At 31.5% G+C, this 17,330-nt stretch overlaps 1 protein-coding gene across 2 annotated transcripts in view; it reads right to left on the reverse strand.

Moving 5' to 3' along the window:
* LOC117176829 overlaps positions 1-17,330 on the reverse strand; it is a 223,115-nt gene that overhangs the window by 182,829 nt on the left and 22,956 nt on the right. For both annotated transcript variants that reach the window (XM_033367166.1, XM_033367165.1), the window contains exon 2: positions 5,084-10,230. In XM_033367166.1, the coding sequence (XP_033223057.1) occupies positions 5,084-10,199 (5,116 nt within the window). In that variant the 5' untranslated portion in view covers positions 10,200-10,230. The remainder of the gene's footprint in view (positions 1-5,083; positions 10,231-17,330) is intronic.

The following is a 17,330-nucleotide window of genomic DNA, read 5'->3' on the forward strand; positions in this document are numbered from 1 at the left end:
ATATTCACTTTAAAAAATATTTTTTAACACAAAATTATAACTTGCAACAAAGTAGTAGTTTAATTAGTTTAATTTTAAAAAGGAGAAAAATAAATTTTTAACGAAGAAAATTAACTTTCTACAGAAAAAGATCAATTTTCAACTAAATACATAAATTTTTAACCAGATAGTTGAAATATCAACGGGAAAAGATCAATTTTCAACCAAAAATGGAATATTCAAAATTTCAGTTAATGAAGTTCATTTTTAACCAAAAAATACGTATTTTCAACAAAATAGTGAAATAGTTAAATCTCTAATGACAAAAACCAAATATTTAATTCTGGATATAAATGTTCTTCCTTTCTAAAAGTTTTTCTATAGATTTATCGGATCCCAACTGGCACTGCTGAAAAATTTACAACACTCTTGGCCCAACTAGAAATGTTTTAGACAATTTTGAACTAGATCAACCAGTTAAACATTCGTCAAACTGAATGATTTTTCGTTTAAAAAAAGTAGCAAATTTGTTCGAAAATTCAGGTTTCAATGTGTACGTACCGGTAAGTACTTGGATGTGGCATAACAACTGACACTCGACAGTTGCTACTCATGAAAATTCATGAGAGCCAATTGATCTTGAGATGCGGATCTGCATAAAAGCGTTGCATATCATTTTGATCCACTTTCGGGATCAAATTGAGCAACCGACACTTACTGTGATTATTATTATTGATTATTCACCCACTTGGAATCTTGAATTAGAAAACAAGCTAACAGAAACAATATTTTTGGCACGTAAATAGCATAATAATACTAAAATATTGAATAATAATTAACAGTGTCATATTGAATCAATTTCTCTGACCGGCGTTTGAGTTATCATATCTAAATTAATTTTTTTTTAATTTTCAAGAAAATTCTCATTTGAAAGTCCGGCATAAGATACAAAAGAGGCACATGTCTTCATATATTTAGAATGAGAGTCAAGGATGTCAAAGTAATTAACATACAGATTAGCTGGAACATAATTGACCGCAATATAACATTTACGAGCAGACAACGGTAAAAGCGAACCACAAAGTAATGCCTCAAAAGGAGCGCCAATTAAAGTATTGAATGCATTTACTGTCTGATATAAAACAAGATTCAAAAAGCTCGTAATCTTAACTCTAAACTTCTTGCCGAGTAGATTATTACTACTTTGGTTCAAGCAATTTCTTTGAAACTTATCGCGTCTCACAAGTGAAATGATATACGGTTAAATATGAAAAAATGATATTATGATAAATATATAAAAAATGATGAAAAATGATGAAATAGTGAAAAAATGATATACGGTTAAAAGTGCACAAAGTTGAACAACTCTATAACTTATTCCATTTGCCAGTTCTGAGTTACTCAAGTAACATATGCCGGGAAAAATGTCTACACCAACCATTCTTTTATTAAAGTACTTACTAAGTGTAAGTTATGTCTCTTTGAAAAATTCTACTTTAACAATAACTTAAGGTCCTGAGCCAGTTATTGATCTATGTCCTTAATAACATCTAACCTCTTTTTTTGTATCTGCTAAGACCTTGACTCCTTGTGCCATTCGGCAGGACACTGACTTTACATCGCCAAAAACCGATTATATCCTTTAAAATTGGCAAAAATCGACTGTCGCCGAAACACGTTCCCGATACAAACGGAAACGCCCAAAATATTAATTTTGTTGATTAACTCTAATATTTGAGTATATTGCCATGATTGAGATGGTCAGATGTAGTTCACTGCATGCATCTCATCAGCTGTCACTCACCGGACTCATGGGCCAAAGGGCTAAGATTTGTAAATGTGAGGTTATGGAGATACAACAGTAGTGCAACCTCACACTTAAAATCTCACATTACACTCTCCCCGCGGCACCGGTAAAATTAATTGCGTCACAGCACATCACAAAAATGTATCATAACATATTAAACACGAACATAAGTAAAATTTCGTGAAAATAACACCAAGAATTGTTGAAAAATGACAGCTTTTCATCTTCAACGTGCCGGCTCGAGGTTCACTGACATTTCTCTCTTGGCGCGTTATGATTCGCAGTACAAACTTGTGTTTCTCTTTTTTTACTCCCACCCCTCTTTTACACCCTGTTTCGCGACTTTCTTCGATTTTGTTCGTCCGTCTCTTCACTGCAACCCCTATCAGCGACTGCCCTCATTATTACTCCCGTATTCCCGTCACAATTAGGCCAAACTAATCGTTTATTCAAGTGTTTTCTTAATTTATTAAATCTGCTGTCCTAAAAATAAAAGCAACTGCAGGGGATGATAGTGCGCGACACCGCAATCTCGACCGTGTTGCCTGGCCGAGTCCCGGCTTATGACGTCACGGGAGTAGTTGGGAAATCGATCCCAAAACGTCCTCTCTGCACGACTACTGCCCGGTTCAAAAACGTTCGGCGACCTCCTTGTCCCGGAAATCCCGAAAATTCACGAGATGTACAACGTCCGGCTTCGTGCATTTCCGACTTATCCGGGAAGAGAACTCTAGGGTGGCATGATCCACTAAGAGGAATTTTCACCTTTTTCCCGAAAAGGGAAATTTTAATTAGGGACGATTTCCTACCGGAAATTTGAAATATCCGATGAGAAAAAATCACTTTTTAGAATAACTTCTAAGGGTGCGGGAAAATGTTACGGGAAAGTTCAAGGACTTGCAGAGGACTTTATAACGAAGTATAATATGTATCAATCATATGGGGTTGCCGCCCCTAACACACTTCCACGGTGCCTCGATAAATGCCCCTAAATCCAAACGCATGTAACTGAGAAAAATAATCCAGGTCATTTCATGGGTCACAAACAATTTTTACGGTCAACAAAACTGAAATGAAAATAAATTGATGTACTTAAAGTGAAAATATTTTGAAATTTAAACTTAGAAAATATGTTTAGTCCATACATTTTATTTAAAACGGTTCATAATTTACACGTATGAAATAGTAAATTTTAACACTTTTAATTTAAACAATTATAAATTTCTAACTTTTATCAATTGAACACTTCAAATATTTCAAGTAAAATAATAATAATACAGGCTATATTTTTCAATGCTGTAAACTCTAACCTCTAAATTGAAGAATGAATCAATACATTTATAAATGCTCAAAATTATATCATTTTAAGTAATTTCAAATTAGAAACATTAAAAATTGAACACTTTTTAAATTAAAAGCTGATATATTTTAAATGTGAGACGTTTTAAATTAATACTTGTTCTATTGTTATTTATGCATAAAAAGCCCCATCAAAAGTCCCAATCCTTTAACTTACAAATCAAAAATTGTTTTAAAGAAATAGTTTAAATTGTAACGTTCAAAGTTTAAATTTAGCACTCCGAAATTCGAACGATTCAAGGCGTTCTATGTTAAACAATTCAGTTTCAAAATGTTTAGTACGGACTTTTTCAAGTATAATTGTTCATTTTAAATAACCCGCCAAATCTGACTAAATCCTACAAAGTTGGTCTTTTTATTTCATAAGAAAATTTCAAATTGAATTAGTTAAAACTTGAATATTTTAGATTGAAACAATATTTGAATAGAATTTGAAATTGAATAAAATCATCTTGTGAAATCATTGATTGTTCAATCTTCAATATAAAAAGCAAAGTTCAATTTTGAAGATCATTAATTAATTTATATTTACAGTTCTTCAACTTAAAATTTTTAAAATAAAAGTGATCAATTTCAAACGATTTTAATAGCGAATTGTTTAATCTTCAAATCTGCATTTTAAAAATAAAAGAGTTTACAATTCCGCGCTGTGAACTAAATAATTTCGTAATTGAAAAAGTTAACAAGAATAAATATAAAAGAATAAATTTAATATCATTTTCCGATTTTTCCCTGCCATTTGTTTAAAAATTTTGTTTCACAAAAAGTTGCGGGTTTCGGATAGAATTATAATATGCATTGCCTTCTTATATATATTTTTATGTTTTCAATTAAAAAAATGTAATTTCGTTTTTTTTTTATTTGAAACCGAATTGTGTAAATCGATGACCTGCAACACGAAAAAAAAACCATTTCCAATTTTTTTTCGTAAAAAATAAAAATACTTCTTGTTTTACTGACCCAATAACTATTTTAATTTTATTTAAAGAAAAACAGTGTGCGCAGATGTATGTTTTAATTTTTTTTACTATCTCCCAAAGTTTTAGCAAACAATATTTATCATTGTGAAGAAAAACTAATATTATGGCGAATGAAAGTTTTGTGTATTTTCTATATAATTTCATTTAAATTTTTAAAAACTAACCAAAAATGCCTATAGTGTTTCAAAAATTATAGCGAATTTTTTATATGAATAGCTTTTACTTTTATAATAAAAAATTACAAATACAAACAGCATTTATTTGATTCATGATTTTTTTGAAAATGTGCAAATTGCACGTTTTTTGGATTAAGACATATTTACATATTTTTGGAAAAGATTAATGTGTCGAACTTGAAATATTTTTAGCTTAAACCAAAGAAACACATTGTCATTATGATTTCAAACAAAAATTTTGTTCGTGATTTAGGACTTCTGGGATTTTGGATATTTTTTATGCAATTTTTGAACTTGTTGAAAACAGCGAACACTTTTTTCCCCCACAATAGAAAAATAATCAGATGTTTCTTTGGTTCAAGCTAAAGAAATTCTAGCCCGATTTATTCAACTTAAAAAAAAACGGTCAATTAAAAAATCTGTTTTGTGTATATTTTCAAAAAAAAAGTTTAAATTGGATAAAATTTGTTTTGAATTTCTAATTTTTTATAATTGATCACTGGAAAAAACTGTACATAAAAAAAATTGGCTATACTTTTGAAACTAATAGGACATTTATTCGTAATTTGCAAATAAAAAATAAGAGAACATAAGATCTCAACATGTTTCAAATATTTTTTTTTTACTTTTTTCGGATATCAACCCACACATCTTTCTCCTCAGCCCAAACAATTTAATTCATTTTAGCATTTTGCATTAGCATTTTGCCTGAAATTAATTGTAATATTTGAATTTGACACAAACAAATGAAACAAAATTTAAGTAAATGTATAAAAACTTACCAGGTCGTCGATGAAATATACGTTGGACTTCCCCAGCTTCACTTCCGCTTTCACTTTCGCTGAAACCAGTACATTTCCTGGTTGCTTCATTTTTATTGGGGATTAAATCGATTCTTGTAGTACGTGTGGTTTCCCTAAGGCTTGCGCTGCGTTTTAATGACCAAGAGGAATCTCTCGGTGGAGGTGGTAAGGGTCTATTAGCATCGTATTCAAGTTCAACGTTGCCAGTCTTTAAATTATTATTGTTCAAGCTTCTTGAAGGATTAGCCATATTAATAGGACCGCCAGAATAAATATCTGAATGCTGCCCCAGATTGCCGTAAATTCTGGGAGAATTGTTCAAGTCTATTTGTTGCTGCAGAATGGGTGCTCGAGCTTCATCTTCCTTGTTTCTTCTTGTGGGTGGTTCGGGTGCCATTCCATGCTTTGTTGGCCATTTTGGACTATTAGCATGATTTGAAAAACTTACACGTTTGGTACCCATCGTTCCATATTCTATTGAGCTGCTAGAATTACTTATCAAGCTTCCTCTCTTGAATATAGGTTGCGGCTTTCGGTCAATGTCCATATCTTCCTCGTAAATTGGAGGTGTCTCTGGCTTACGAACTACTGACGCATTACCTTTTTCTTTATTCATTACAGGAACATTTCTGCTGTCTTCATTTATAAGAAAACGTGGCGATGCACTTTGGCATCGGCTTACTTCCTGCTCAACAGAAGATGACTGGACAACTGTTTTTTGTGTTCGTTCTTGTGCAACGGGTTGCGGTCGGACCACTAACACCGGTTGATTTTGCCCTTTTTGGCCCATTATCGGTGGTTTCCCAATGACGGTCTCGTTTGCTCTCTGCATTTTATTTTCCCAGTAGAGATTTTCAGCTTGAACTTGAGCAGGAGAAGGCTGATGAAACAAACTCGGAGCAGATCCGTGTCTATGAACTTTCTTAGTTGGAGAGCTCTGTAACTTTTTCTTCCAATAAATAGGGTCATTTCTTTCATCTCTCTGATTTTGTTCATAAAATCGTCGCTGCTGCTCTTCGTCTAACTTTTTTAATTTTTGCCAATACATAGCATCACGCACTTCCGGCGCTTCATTATGAATTTGAGGCTGATGTTTTACTACTTTCGAAGAACTAACCGACTTTTTTTGAGCATCCAGAGCTTTCTGTTGCCAGAAGAAGTTTTCCAAATTGTGCATAGTCTGTTTCTTTGACGGTGACAATTTTTTAGATGAAGATTCTCGATTTGATGAATCGTAGATTTTTTGTACGTATATTGCGTCTTGATCAGCAAGCGATTGAAGACGTTGTTGCTGAATTTGATTATTGATTGCTTGTTGTTGAGGAGAATTTCGAGAAACGTATATTTTTTCACGATTGACAGTTGCACCATTCGGTTTACCAGAGTATATAAGTTGGGAATTCAGATTAGTTGGTTGCGTTCCAATAAACCTAGATTCTGAATAGATGGAATTATTGCTGGGTGTTACTCTGCCGCTGTTCTGTGAATGTGGCACCTCAGAAATATTTAAAGCATTTGGTACATTCCTTTGCGCGGATGCTCTTCGAACGTAAATAGGTTCTTGATTCTGAAAGTGTTTCGGCGATTCATTGAGAGGAATATTTGAAGGCGCTTCCTGTCTATTTGGTGAGATATCTTGAACCACTTCTCTATTGTCACAAGATGAATCCATAGGTTTTCTGTCTGGAGGTTTGTTGGATTGAATAATCGGTTGTTGAGATACAGGAGACCTTGGACATACTGCTCTTTCGGCAACTATATGTTTGAGCGATTGCTTTGAATCCAGCACTTGACTTGGAGAATCTACCATTGGAATAGGGGACTCAGGACATCCAAGTTCTGATTTCATTATCGAGTGACTTATAGGAGAGTCGTATATCATATCTCGTTTCGGTGAAGCTATGAGTATTTGATCACTTGGATGTGCCTTCCTTAAAGGCGTAGATACTACAGTACTTTGATTCATACACGGTGATTTAATTTGATCAAACCCTTTTGTTTTAACGGGTTCTCGTACTGAAGAAGGAGATGCTGGTTTTGTTTGGTCTGTTTCTTTAAGTATACCTTGTGAGCTATCTGTGCTGGGCGACAGACTATCAGAACAAAATGGAGGACAGCCAGGAGGAATGATAGTTAAAGGAGACGTAACACTTTTAATTCTATCAGGAGACGAAGCTTGTGCATCATCTACATTACTTATTTTAGAATCTGGAGATAAACTTCTAGAATGACTTTCTTGCTCATTAAATCCTGTATTGCTTGCATTTTTGTTGTCGACAGTTTCATCTTTGGAAAATGTATCCTCAACATTAGCGTGTAATTTAATAAGGTTACTAGACATTGGAATGTTGGGTGATCCTCTTTGAGTGCAAGAAGACTCCTGGTTTAGGTTATTCTTTGACATCATATGTACAGGGCTGCGAGGACTTGTTGGATAATTTTCGTTTTGAGCAGTGGTTGGAGTTTCGTCGTAGAGATTTTCTCCCAAACTTTGATTTACTAAATTATGAGATGTTTGATAAGGATCTGTACTGGGTGATGATTGCGGATCTGTAACTAGCTCACACCTGTCCTCTGAACTGTTAGATGGAGATGCGTGAATACTGGCATGTGGTGAATTGAGATAATATTCGCCACTTTTAGAACTGCTTGGTGAAAATCCACTCTTTTGACTCGAATTTGGTGTATATGTCGAATCCGCGTAATCTCCAGATTTTTGGCTCAAACTAGGGGAATATTTTGGAGTTCGTCCGACGTGAATCCCCTTTTCATCAGGATATATTGGGCGGGACTGATGAACCTGCACAGTACCATGAGCCTGATTAATACTTGAGTCAAGTATTTGATTTCTATGACCGTCCAGCCTCTCCATACCATCATTCTGCTCATAAAACTCGTCCCTGACGTCTCGATAACCTATTTCCTCCAACCTGTGCTGTTGAACTCCTCGAGGAGAATTATTTAATTCTTGTTTATTTTCATTGATAAAATACATTCTCTGTGGAATGGCTGGAAGTGGCCTATCCACTGGATGAACTACTCTTGATCGAATCAAATACCTTTCTGATGGAGGAGCTGATATTCTTCCAGACTGACTGTGATTCCTGATGAAGCATGACTGAACAGGCTCTTGAAAACTGTGTTTTCTTTCCAAATTACAGTGCTGTTCAGGTTCAACAAGCCTCGAGTTTTTCAGTTTCCTCATATCGGGAGATCCACTGATCATATTCTGTTCTATCCATTCTTCTTCTGGTGAAACAAAATCAAATGAAGGATTTGGTGGATAATGTCTTTGAGAATGTCGACCTTGAGAGTAGTTTGACTCACTTCGCAGAAAGTGATCTGGTGTACTCGTAATAATCCCTTGTATAGGAAAAAGATCTTGTTTGATTTCATGCATCCTTTCCTCAATCATAGAACCATTCAAACTGGAATCTAATGTAACGTTTCTCCTTATATCTTCATTCAATTTCATGGTGTCCTGTGACAAAGAGTAATTTCCATTTTGTTGGTACTGTGTGACATGCTTGTCATCATGCCTCTTTCTTTCTCTGCCATCCTTTCTGTACGTCTTGTGCGACTCTTTCGGAGAAAAAATACCCGGAAGAAGACGCCGCAGTCCCTTCTTTTTCTTTTCTTCTTTCAACGGCTTGGATGCACATGATTCCATTGTGAATAAGCGAATAAGATTCGCGTAACCGTCTTTTTCAAACTCGTCTACCGAACAATTTAATTTGATCTCGCTTGTAGAGAAACTAACTTTTTTATCAGAATCCAAATATTCTGTATTTATACCCGTTTCTTCTAAATTTTCTCTTAAAGCTTTCAATGCTTTTAATTTCTTTTCTTGAAAAAAACTATCGGTCAATGAACTAGAGTTTCTGGGCATAAAAGTTCTTATACTCGAAATTTTGTTCAACTCACAGTCATTAGTATTAGTTGAATTTGTTTCCTTTTTATACTTATCTTTAACTGCAAACTCACAAGATGACAAGCTTTCTATTTCTTCTATATAGGATGATTTGGAGGATTCGGATGAATTTGTTTCTAAATTATTTTTTAACCAATTCTCGGACCACTTCTTCTCTAATGTAGATACTTGTTTGCTGTAATTTCGCTTTGAAATTACATTACCTAATGGTTCGTCTTTTTCTGAATCCAACGGTTCATCCAAATTTGTTTCTAATAATCTCTTTTCTTCAATTTTAAGCTTTTTACAAAGATTAAGTTTATCAAGAAAATCTTTATCAAATATAGGTTTGTCTGTGTTTTGATTAGAACTTCTGTCAGCGCTGGGAGATACTTTCGTCAAATTTCCGTAAAATCCAGGAAGTTTTTGTTTATAAATCTTAACTGTATGAAGATTGATTTTTGTGTTTAAAGTCTTCTGAAGTTGTTCAATTTGATATTGACAGTTTTCAAGGCGATTATGAGCTGCTACGTCGTCACATTTACTTTCAATATTTTCAACATTACTTTTATTCTCTTTGTCATGGACTTCCTCTTGTATATTAGACTTCTCAGATAACCCTATATTCGAAATTATTTCTCTTTTCTCCTTGTTTGTTGGAATTTCAACCCCTATCTTAATATTAAAATCAGAGGCATGATTTTCTTTATGTTTTAAAATGTTCCAAGTTCTCAGGCCCCTTTTAATTTTCAAATTACTAGCATTAACAGAAGACTTTGTCAATCGTATCGGTCTAATTCTTACTTTAGTAAAAGAAGGAATACTGTTCTCTCGTATTGATAATACTGGTGTTTTCGATGAGTTTTTGAAAACCCTTACTTTCTTTTCATTAATTCTTGAATTTGTACGACTATCTACATTTAGCTTAAAAACATGTTTCGTGTCGCCAACCGACTCGGACTGCAAACACAAATTATTATTCTGCTCGGAAACAATTCTTGAACTTTCACATTTGGTCAAAAGTACTTTTCGAGTTTTACAAGTTTGTAAAACGATTTTTTCTACTGTGACCTTATCCACCGAGAGAATGCGCACCTCATTCCTACTGTTTTTATCGCTGTGGCCATCTGTTGAATTTCGGGAGTCAGAAGTCCTTCTGTCATTCAAATACTTCGGAATCTCCATCCCCGCAAAAGTAAAAATCAAATAGAAGCTCCTGAAACAAATAAGTAATAATAGCAAAATCAATTTTCAACACATTAGATAACGCCACATGATTCGGTGGAAATAAAGAAGAAGTTTAGTGTTTCTCGTAACTTTTAAAGTAGAACTAAAAATCTAATAATTCGTATGATATCGCTTTTGGAAGTACCAATCGCGATTCATAAACCTTTAGTTTCACAGAGTGGCTACCAGATGGGTGATTTTAAATTGCCGACAATTTCCCTGTTTTTTTCTGGTCATTTCTTCATTTTTTCGACCTCGTAATTATTACTTTTTAAATTTTCATTTCCTGCATAAGATTTAATTTCTTAAAACACTAAAAATGATGAAGATCGAATTTGATTAAGCAACCCAGGTTCAAATATTGTATTAGTTTAAAGAATTTTTTAAAGTAAAATAATGCATTTTTAACCTAAAATTTTATGAAAACTGGGGTTATTGCATACAAGTATAGAATTGTAGTTTAAATTGGTTTTTAATTTTAACGTAATAATAATTTTTTCGAACTTTTGTCAGTGATCTTTATAGAAATTAATGTCTAATAAAAAAATATTCTCTTAGTTTTCTTCAGATATTTAAAAAAAAGCTATCATACTACTGTGATATCACGATCTTTATTTATCAATTTCTCTGAACCGCATAATTTGGTTACATCAAACATTTTTCATCCTAATTCAGCATCCCCATACTTCGAGAGAAGTATTTAATTCGAAAATAATTTTTCTACGTTTAACTTTCAATAATACAAGAATATATATACATATGTATGTACTTTAAAAAATTTAAATTTAAATAATTTTATAATAATTCATATACATTATTAATAATATATTGACTGTTTGAATTAATACTTCTATGCAAAATGTTTTTCCCAAGCTCGTTACAAAATATTTGATATATTTTGCAAGAGATCAAAATAAAAAAATTGGAATTAAATATTTTTAAACCTATCTATTAGCATATAATAAGTATAACAAAATTAAAGATAAAACTGAGCACGATACATAAGTTTCTTAATTGGCTACGTTATTCTTCAAAGAAAACGCTTGACGAGAGTTTGATTTAGGTTTTAGGTAGAGTTCGATTCCCCAGCGGGTACGATTTTTCAAAGTCTGTAAGTAAATATAAAATAAATGTTTTCTTTTTAAATCGTTAAATTATCAACAAAAAAGGTGAATTTTCTAAAAAAAAAAAGATTTTTTACTAATGAAAGAAAGAAAAGTTGATTCAAATTTCAAACTATTAAGAAAAAAGAGGTTCAACCTTCAACCAAGTAGTTGAATTTCCAACCAAATAGAAACATTGTTGACTTAAAATATACTAACTAACAAGAATATTATACCAGGGTGGCCGAAATTTTTCAGTTTCAAAATTCCCTAACTTTTCCTGATCAATTGTTCATTTTTCCAGACCATTATTATTCAAAATATTCAAATATCAGAATCTTAATTTTGTAATATGTAATTATTTTCGTCATACCTCATTTTCCCTGATTTTCTGGGTTTTTTTCTGACCTACAGCCACCCTGATTCATATTATCGTGATTATCGACAGTGAAGTGCTTTTTATTATTCATCAAGGGGCGTCAATTAATTCTTTGAAATTCTGTGAGCTCGTTTAAAAATTCGGTGAATCTCTTAAACAAACTCTTGAAACCCCTTTTAAATGATTGGAATCCCTGGAAACCCATTAAAATGATTTAAATTCCGTGAAATGTTTCGAAATCTTACGCGATACGTTGAAATTTTTATAATCTCTTTAAAATGCATTGAAATCTTTCAAGCCCGCTGGAATCTGTCTGAATATCTTGAAATCCCTTAAAATACGTTATAATACAATAAAATATTTTAAAAGCCATTAAAAAAAAACCTCGAAATCTCTTCAAATTCTTTATAAAATTCAGAAAACCTTTAAAATTCCGTTAAATATTTTGAAATCTCTTAAAATACTTTAAAGACCCGTGATTTTTTTTTTTAAATCTACTAAATTTTTTTTATAATGTTCAGAAATACTTTCAAATTTCATTAAATCCTCTGATATCATTCAAAATTCGTGAAAATACTTTGGTTTCACATGATACCGCTTAAAATCTCTTGAAATTTGGGGAAATCGTTCTTCATTTCTTAAAATCACTCAAAATCCTCACAGAAAAAAACAAAAGTTAATCTTTACACACCTGCAACAAATATTACTTTCACGTATTAAGATTTACACTCAACATAGGAAATAATTACCATGTCAACTCTAGGTTGAATCTTGTTTTGTTTTCATATGAAAAAATTCAACTTTACTTAAAAAATACTCGCAACAGAAGTTCACCTGTTTTTTCTGTGCTAATTTTTTGAAATCCTAGATACTAGATAATTTTTCTCAACTTTTGAAATCTCTTTTATTAATCTGAAATCCTATATGCTTTCCAATCACTAGAAATCTTTCAAATCTTTAGAAATCCCTTAAAATAACGTTTACGATGAAAATAACTGATACAATAGGTGGGGGGGGGGGGTAAGAATTATCCTTACGTAATTAATAGAGTTCCCTTTTGTGATTGAACAAACTGAAAGTAATAGAATCTGAAAACACTTTTAATATTCAGTTTAGTAGAGTCAGATAAAAAATCCCGGTGCATGAATCAAATTTCCGGTCATTTTCCAGGTTTTCACGGGCGAACGGTCAGGTAGACAACCTGTATTCAATCACTCATATAATCACATGTTATCATTTATATTTCGCAATCACTTTACTGCTATAATCATAAGTACTTCTGTAGAGTTACACCTAATTAAAAATCACAGATTTTAACAAGTAGAAGAAAAAGCGAGAGAAAAATATCCAAGTAAAACCAAAGTGTTATACACTTTGAATTACAGTACGTGTACCGAGAGACGTCTTTATGCCGACTGGATTTGTTTATGTAATGTTTAAAGAATCAACTTGAAGAGGAAGGGGAAACTCATAGCAGCGAGACTGAAAAAAAATGAGGGAGCTAAAATCGAGAGAAGGGGATACGATCATTGACATAGAAATACTTAAGTTTCAGGACGAACAGAAAATTCAAATGATATACTGACATGAGTATAAGTTTTACTCGTATAATGCAGTCTGGAATGAAAATATGATATAATAAGCAACTATTAAGAGAATGGCAAAGAAAAATACAAGGCAAACAACACATTGCATAAGTAGTGCAATTTTAGATCAATGACACAAAAAATTGATTTCTCTTTCCACTTTTTTAAATGCACCGATTAAAAAATTCTACAAAAAATTGTAACCTAAAGAAGATGGGTATAATTAGGAATGATCAGAAATTCAGCATTGATAAGATAGCAAGATAATCAGGAAAAGATAGCAGGAGTGTAGACAAAAAATCAAAAAGGCCTGATAATGAACGCAGAATAATTTACATATGGCCTTTCTTTATAGAGAAAAATTAATATTATGAATTGAGAAAGGTCTCCAAGACATGTTCATTAAGTGTAGTCTATATTTGATTATAGTTCAAATATCCGGCAAAATATGCCAGATTTTAATTTCCTCTTTCAGCATTTTTGATCGTCAACGTAATTATTATCTAAAAAATTCCAAAGAATTTATGATGAATTCGAAAGAATTCAATTGCTCACAAATATTTATAAAGAATCACTTATTACATTAGAAAAATAATTTAAATATTTAATTTTGAGTACACATTAGCAGATAAGTTGCAGGAGGATCTGGATAATTTACGCCCAGCATCTACGGAACAAATATCTGCCATCTTGAAGAAATTACGCTCTGCTCATAACGACAGTTGACAAACATAATTTTTAAACCCAAAATATTTTTGAAATATAAAAAATTTTTAAATCTCAGTAATCATCTGGTTCAAATTGTCCTATTTGGAATCATTATACAGGATTCAAGGATACTCATTTTGAGACTAAACTTGATCCAAGCACCTTGTGCCATGACAATGCCGAAAGAACTCGGGAGATTAAGGTGCTCAAAAAAAAGATTATTAATATAATCTAATCCAAACCATTTCTAGTGTTTTATGTTAGAATTTACATTACAAAACCATTCCCTAATTTTTTGAATCTCGCTTACAAATTTTTTCCCTATATAATCCGCTCTAAGTTTTGGGCTACTTCTCTCTCTCCCACATCACGCCATAACAAGCCATGTATGTTTCAACATCCCCTATATCATTGAAACCTACCTTATGTTTTTTACCGTAGTTTTAAGGATTGATTTTTGATATTTATTTAAAAAGACTTTTGAAATTTTAATGCAGGAGTCCAAAATCCTAATTTTTTGGCAATGGCAATCTTACAATAAATATTGAATAGGTCAGTAATCGGGTTAATTTATGCAGGAAATTTTTTAACATGAATATAAAAATTAACTCTTTTTTGTTTATAGCTTTCGAAAAGGTGGTATACGAATAAGTATTGCAACTTTTAGAGCAATTCTGACCCTAAACCAATTCTAAGTATAATATTATACATCAATAATCCCTTTAATAGGATGCACAAAACATGTAATTTTGAATTTTTCGAACGCTACCTCCTAAATTTCTTTCTTTTGGTGAAAAAATACTGCCAAAAATGTTCTTTTAATTTTAAAAAAAATCGTTAGAGGTTCCACTAGGCCATTTTAGGACTAAAAATTAATTTGCTTATTTTTCTATTTTTTAGCTTGAAAAATTCTTTCAACTCTAGAAAGTTATTATTTATTGTTTATTATGTAATTTTATTACTTGTCGAGGAATAAGACCAAGATTTTATGAAATTACAAAAATGTGGAGATATTATCGGGTCTAGAATATGAACATTTGTAATTTCATTGCAATGAATGGTCTTAAATGCATGGAAAAAATGTCCTTAATATGAAATCTCTAAACGATATTGTCGATTTCGACTGTCACACTACTCGATTTTCATTGCTACATGCGTGAGACACGAGTTATGAATGGGTTAGACAGAGTTGGAAAATATTGAAAAAATTGTCACGATTGCTCGTTCTTTGATAGCTACACGCGTGCGAAAGGGACACTCGTGAGTCACCGTGAGTTAGACAGTAATGGAACGTTACACGCGTTTTTGAAGTTAAGTGATCTCAACGGAGCTGGCTTCATCTGCGCTTGCTTGGATTTGAGTGACGTTCATTGGCTACGGTGCGCGTCTGTAGTTGATTTTTAAATACGTACGCGAACTAGAGCCAATGAGCGACCCACAGTTCAAGCATGCGCAAGTATTTTTGGATCACTATTGGGAATAATAATCGAATGAAATTTCGAGGTCGATAATACTTATCAACGCTTCTCATTTACCACCACCTTTCCACCCGTACCACTGCAATCGCAATACAGCGCATCTGCTTGTTATTTATGATCGAATTCTTATTTCAATTTAAGCCTCTCTGCTTGTTATTTATGATTATATTTTTATTTCAACTTAATTAATTTTCAATGCAAGAAGAATATTATCAGAAGTATTTAAAGTAAAATAGAATTCACTTAAAATCAGGCAGGTTCTACATATTATTTAGCAGAATCTCTCAGCAATTAAAATTGTTTTATAGTAAATTATGCAAGACATTTTTTTCCAATCTAAGACAAATTAATCGAATTTGGACATCTATGCTCAATATACTAAAAACCAGATTAATTTTTTACCCAGAACATTAATTCCCTACAAAAAAAAACGATTAGTTTTCAACCAACAATGATATAATTAAAATTTTCCTTAGACATTAATTTTTAACAAACAAAAAAAATCAATAAAATAGTTCAATCCTAAATAAACAAGATAAGATTTTTAAAAAGAAAAATAATTTTCCACCAGAAAAACGAATTTTCAAATGAAAAAATTAATTTTTAATTAAAAATATAATTTTTCATCCTGAAACTGTGCAGTTGAATTTTTATTCAATTTTTAACAAAATAGTTGAACCCTAATCAAAAATATCAGTTTTCAAACAAATAGTGGATTTTTCAACTAAAAAAGATGAATTTTTAATTGAAAATATAAATATATAAAACCTGAAATAGGATAATTCCTGTTTAGTGAAGAGAATTAATATTTAACAACAAACAATTAAATTTCAAAAAATTAATTGAAATTTTACTAAAATAGATGCATTTGATGATACACACATAGTTGAACTTTCAAGCAAACAGATGTATTTTCAACCAAAAAGATTAATTTTATATAAAAAGGACGATGTTTGAAACAAATAATTTTTTTTGAACCAAAAATATCCATTTTTAATTCCAAATTTCAGTAATAATCCAATTTTATCCTACGTAAGTTAATTTTGGACTAACTTTAAAGGAACGCTCAGCAAAATAGTTAAATTCTCAATTAAAAAGATGAATTTTCAAGGAAGTAGTTTTATGTTTCTAACAAAAAACACAAATTTTCAACAAAATACATAAATTTTCAAACAAATAATTCCATAGAATAATGCAGTTTTTAGTTTATAAAAGTTAATATTTAATCAAAAAAATGAAATTTTCTACAGATTATTTCAAATTTTAACTAAAAGAGATGAATTTGACACCAAACAGTAGACACAATGGTGGCCTATATGAGAGAATTTTATTAAATTTATGAAAAGTCCACAATACCTTGTAAGTACGCAGTTTTACAATTGGAAGCAGTATTTTTTTATTAATATCTTAGTTGTGAACTAATAAAAAATGAAAATCACTTATTTTTAAATTTAAAGTTTGTTTAATTTTATTAAGAACCATTGATAAATCTTGCAGTAATCTAAAAAACATTATTTTATTTTAAAGAAGTGCAATTGATGAGAAAACAATACCAATGTAATCGAAAAAGTTGTTTACAAATGATTTTTTCAGTGACGTATAATGAATTATATTAAATTTGTTATTATTTTACTCCTTTTTTGTTATTTTTCAGATGATCTGTTTGTACGAAATTTATTATTATAAATTGTAAGAAACCTTATACAGATGTAAATTGTTTTCAACTACATTAATTTTAAATCCAGGAACAATATTATAAAAAGTATTTAGAATAAGATAGAATTCACTTAAAATCAAGCAGGTTCTATACATTATTTAGGAGAATCTCTCAGCGA

Source organism: Belonocnema kinseyi, chromosome 7 (genome assembly GCF_010883055.1).
Source record: "Belonocnema kinseyi isolate 2016_QV_RU_SX_M_011 chromosome 7, B_treatae_v1, whole genome shotgun sequence".
In the NCBI taxonomy this organism is placed as follows: Eukaryota; Metazoa; Arthropoda; class Insecta; order Hymenoptera; family Cynipidae; genus Belonocnema; species Belonocnema kinseyi.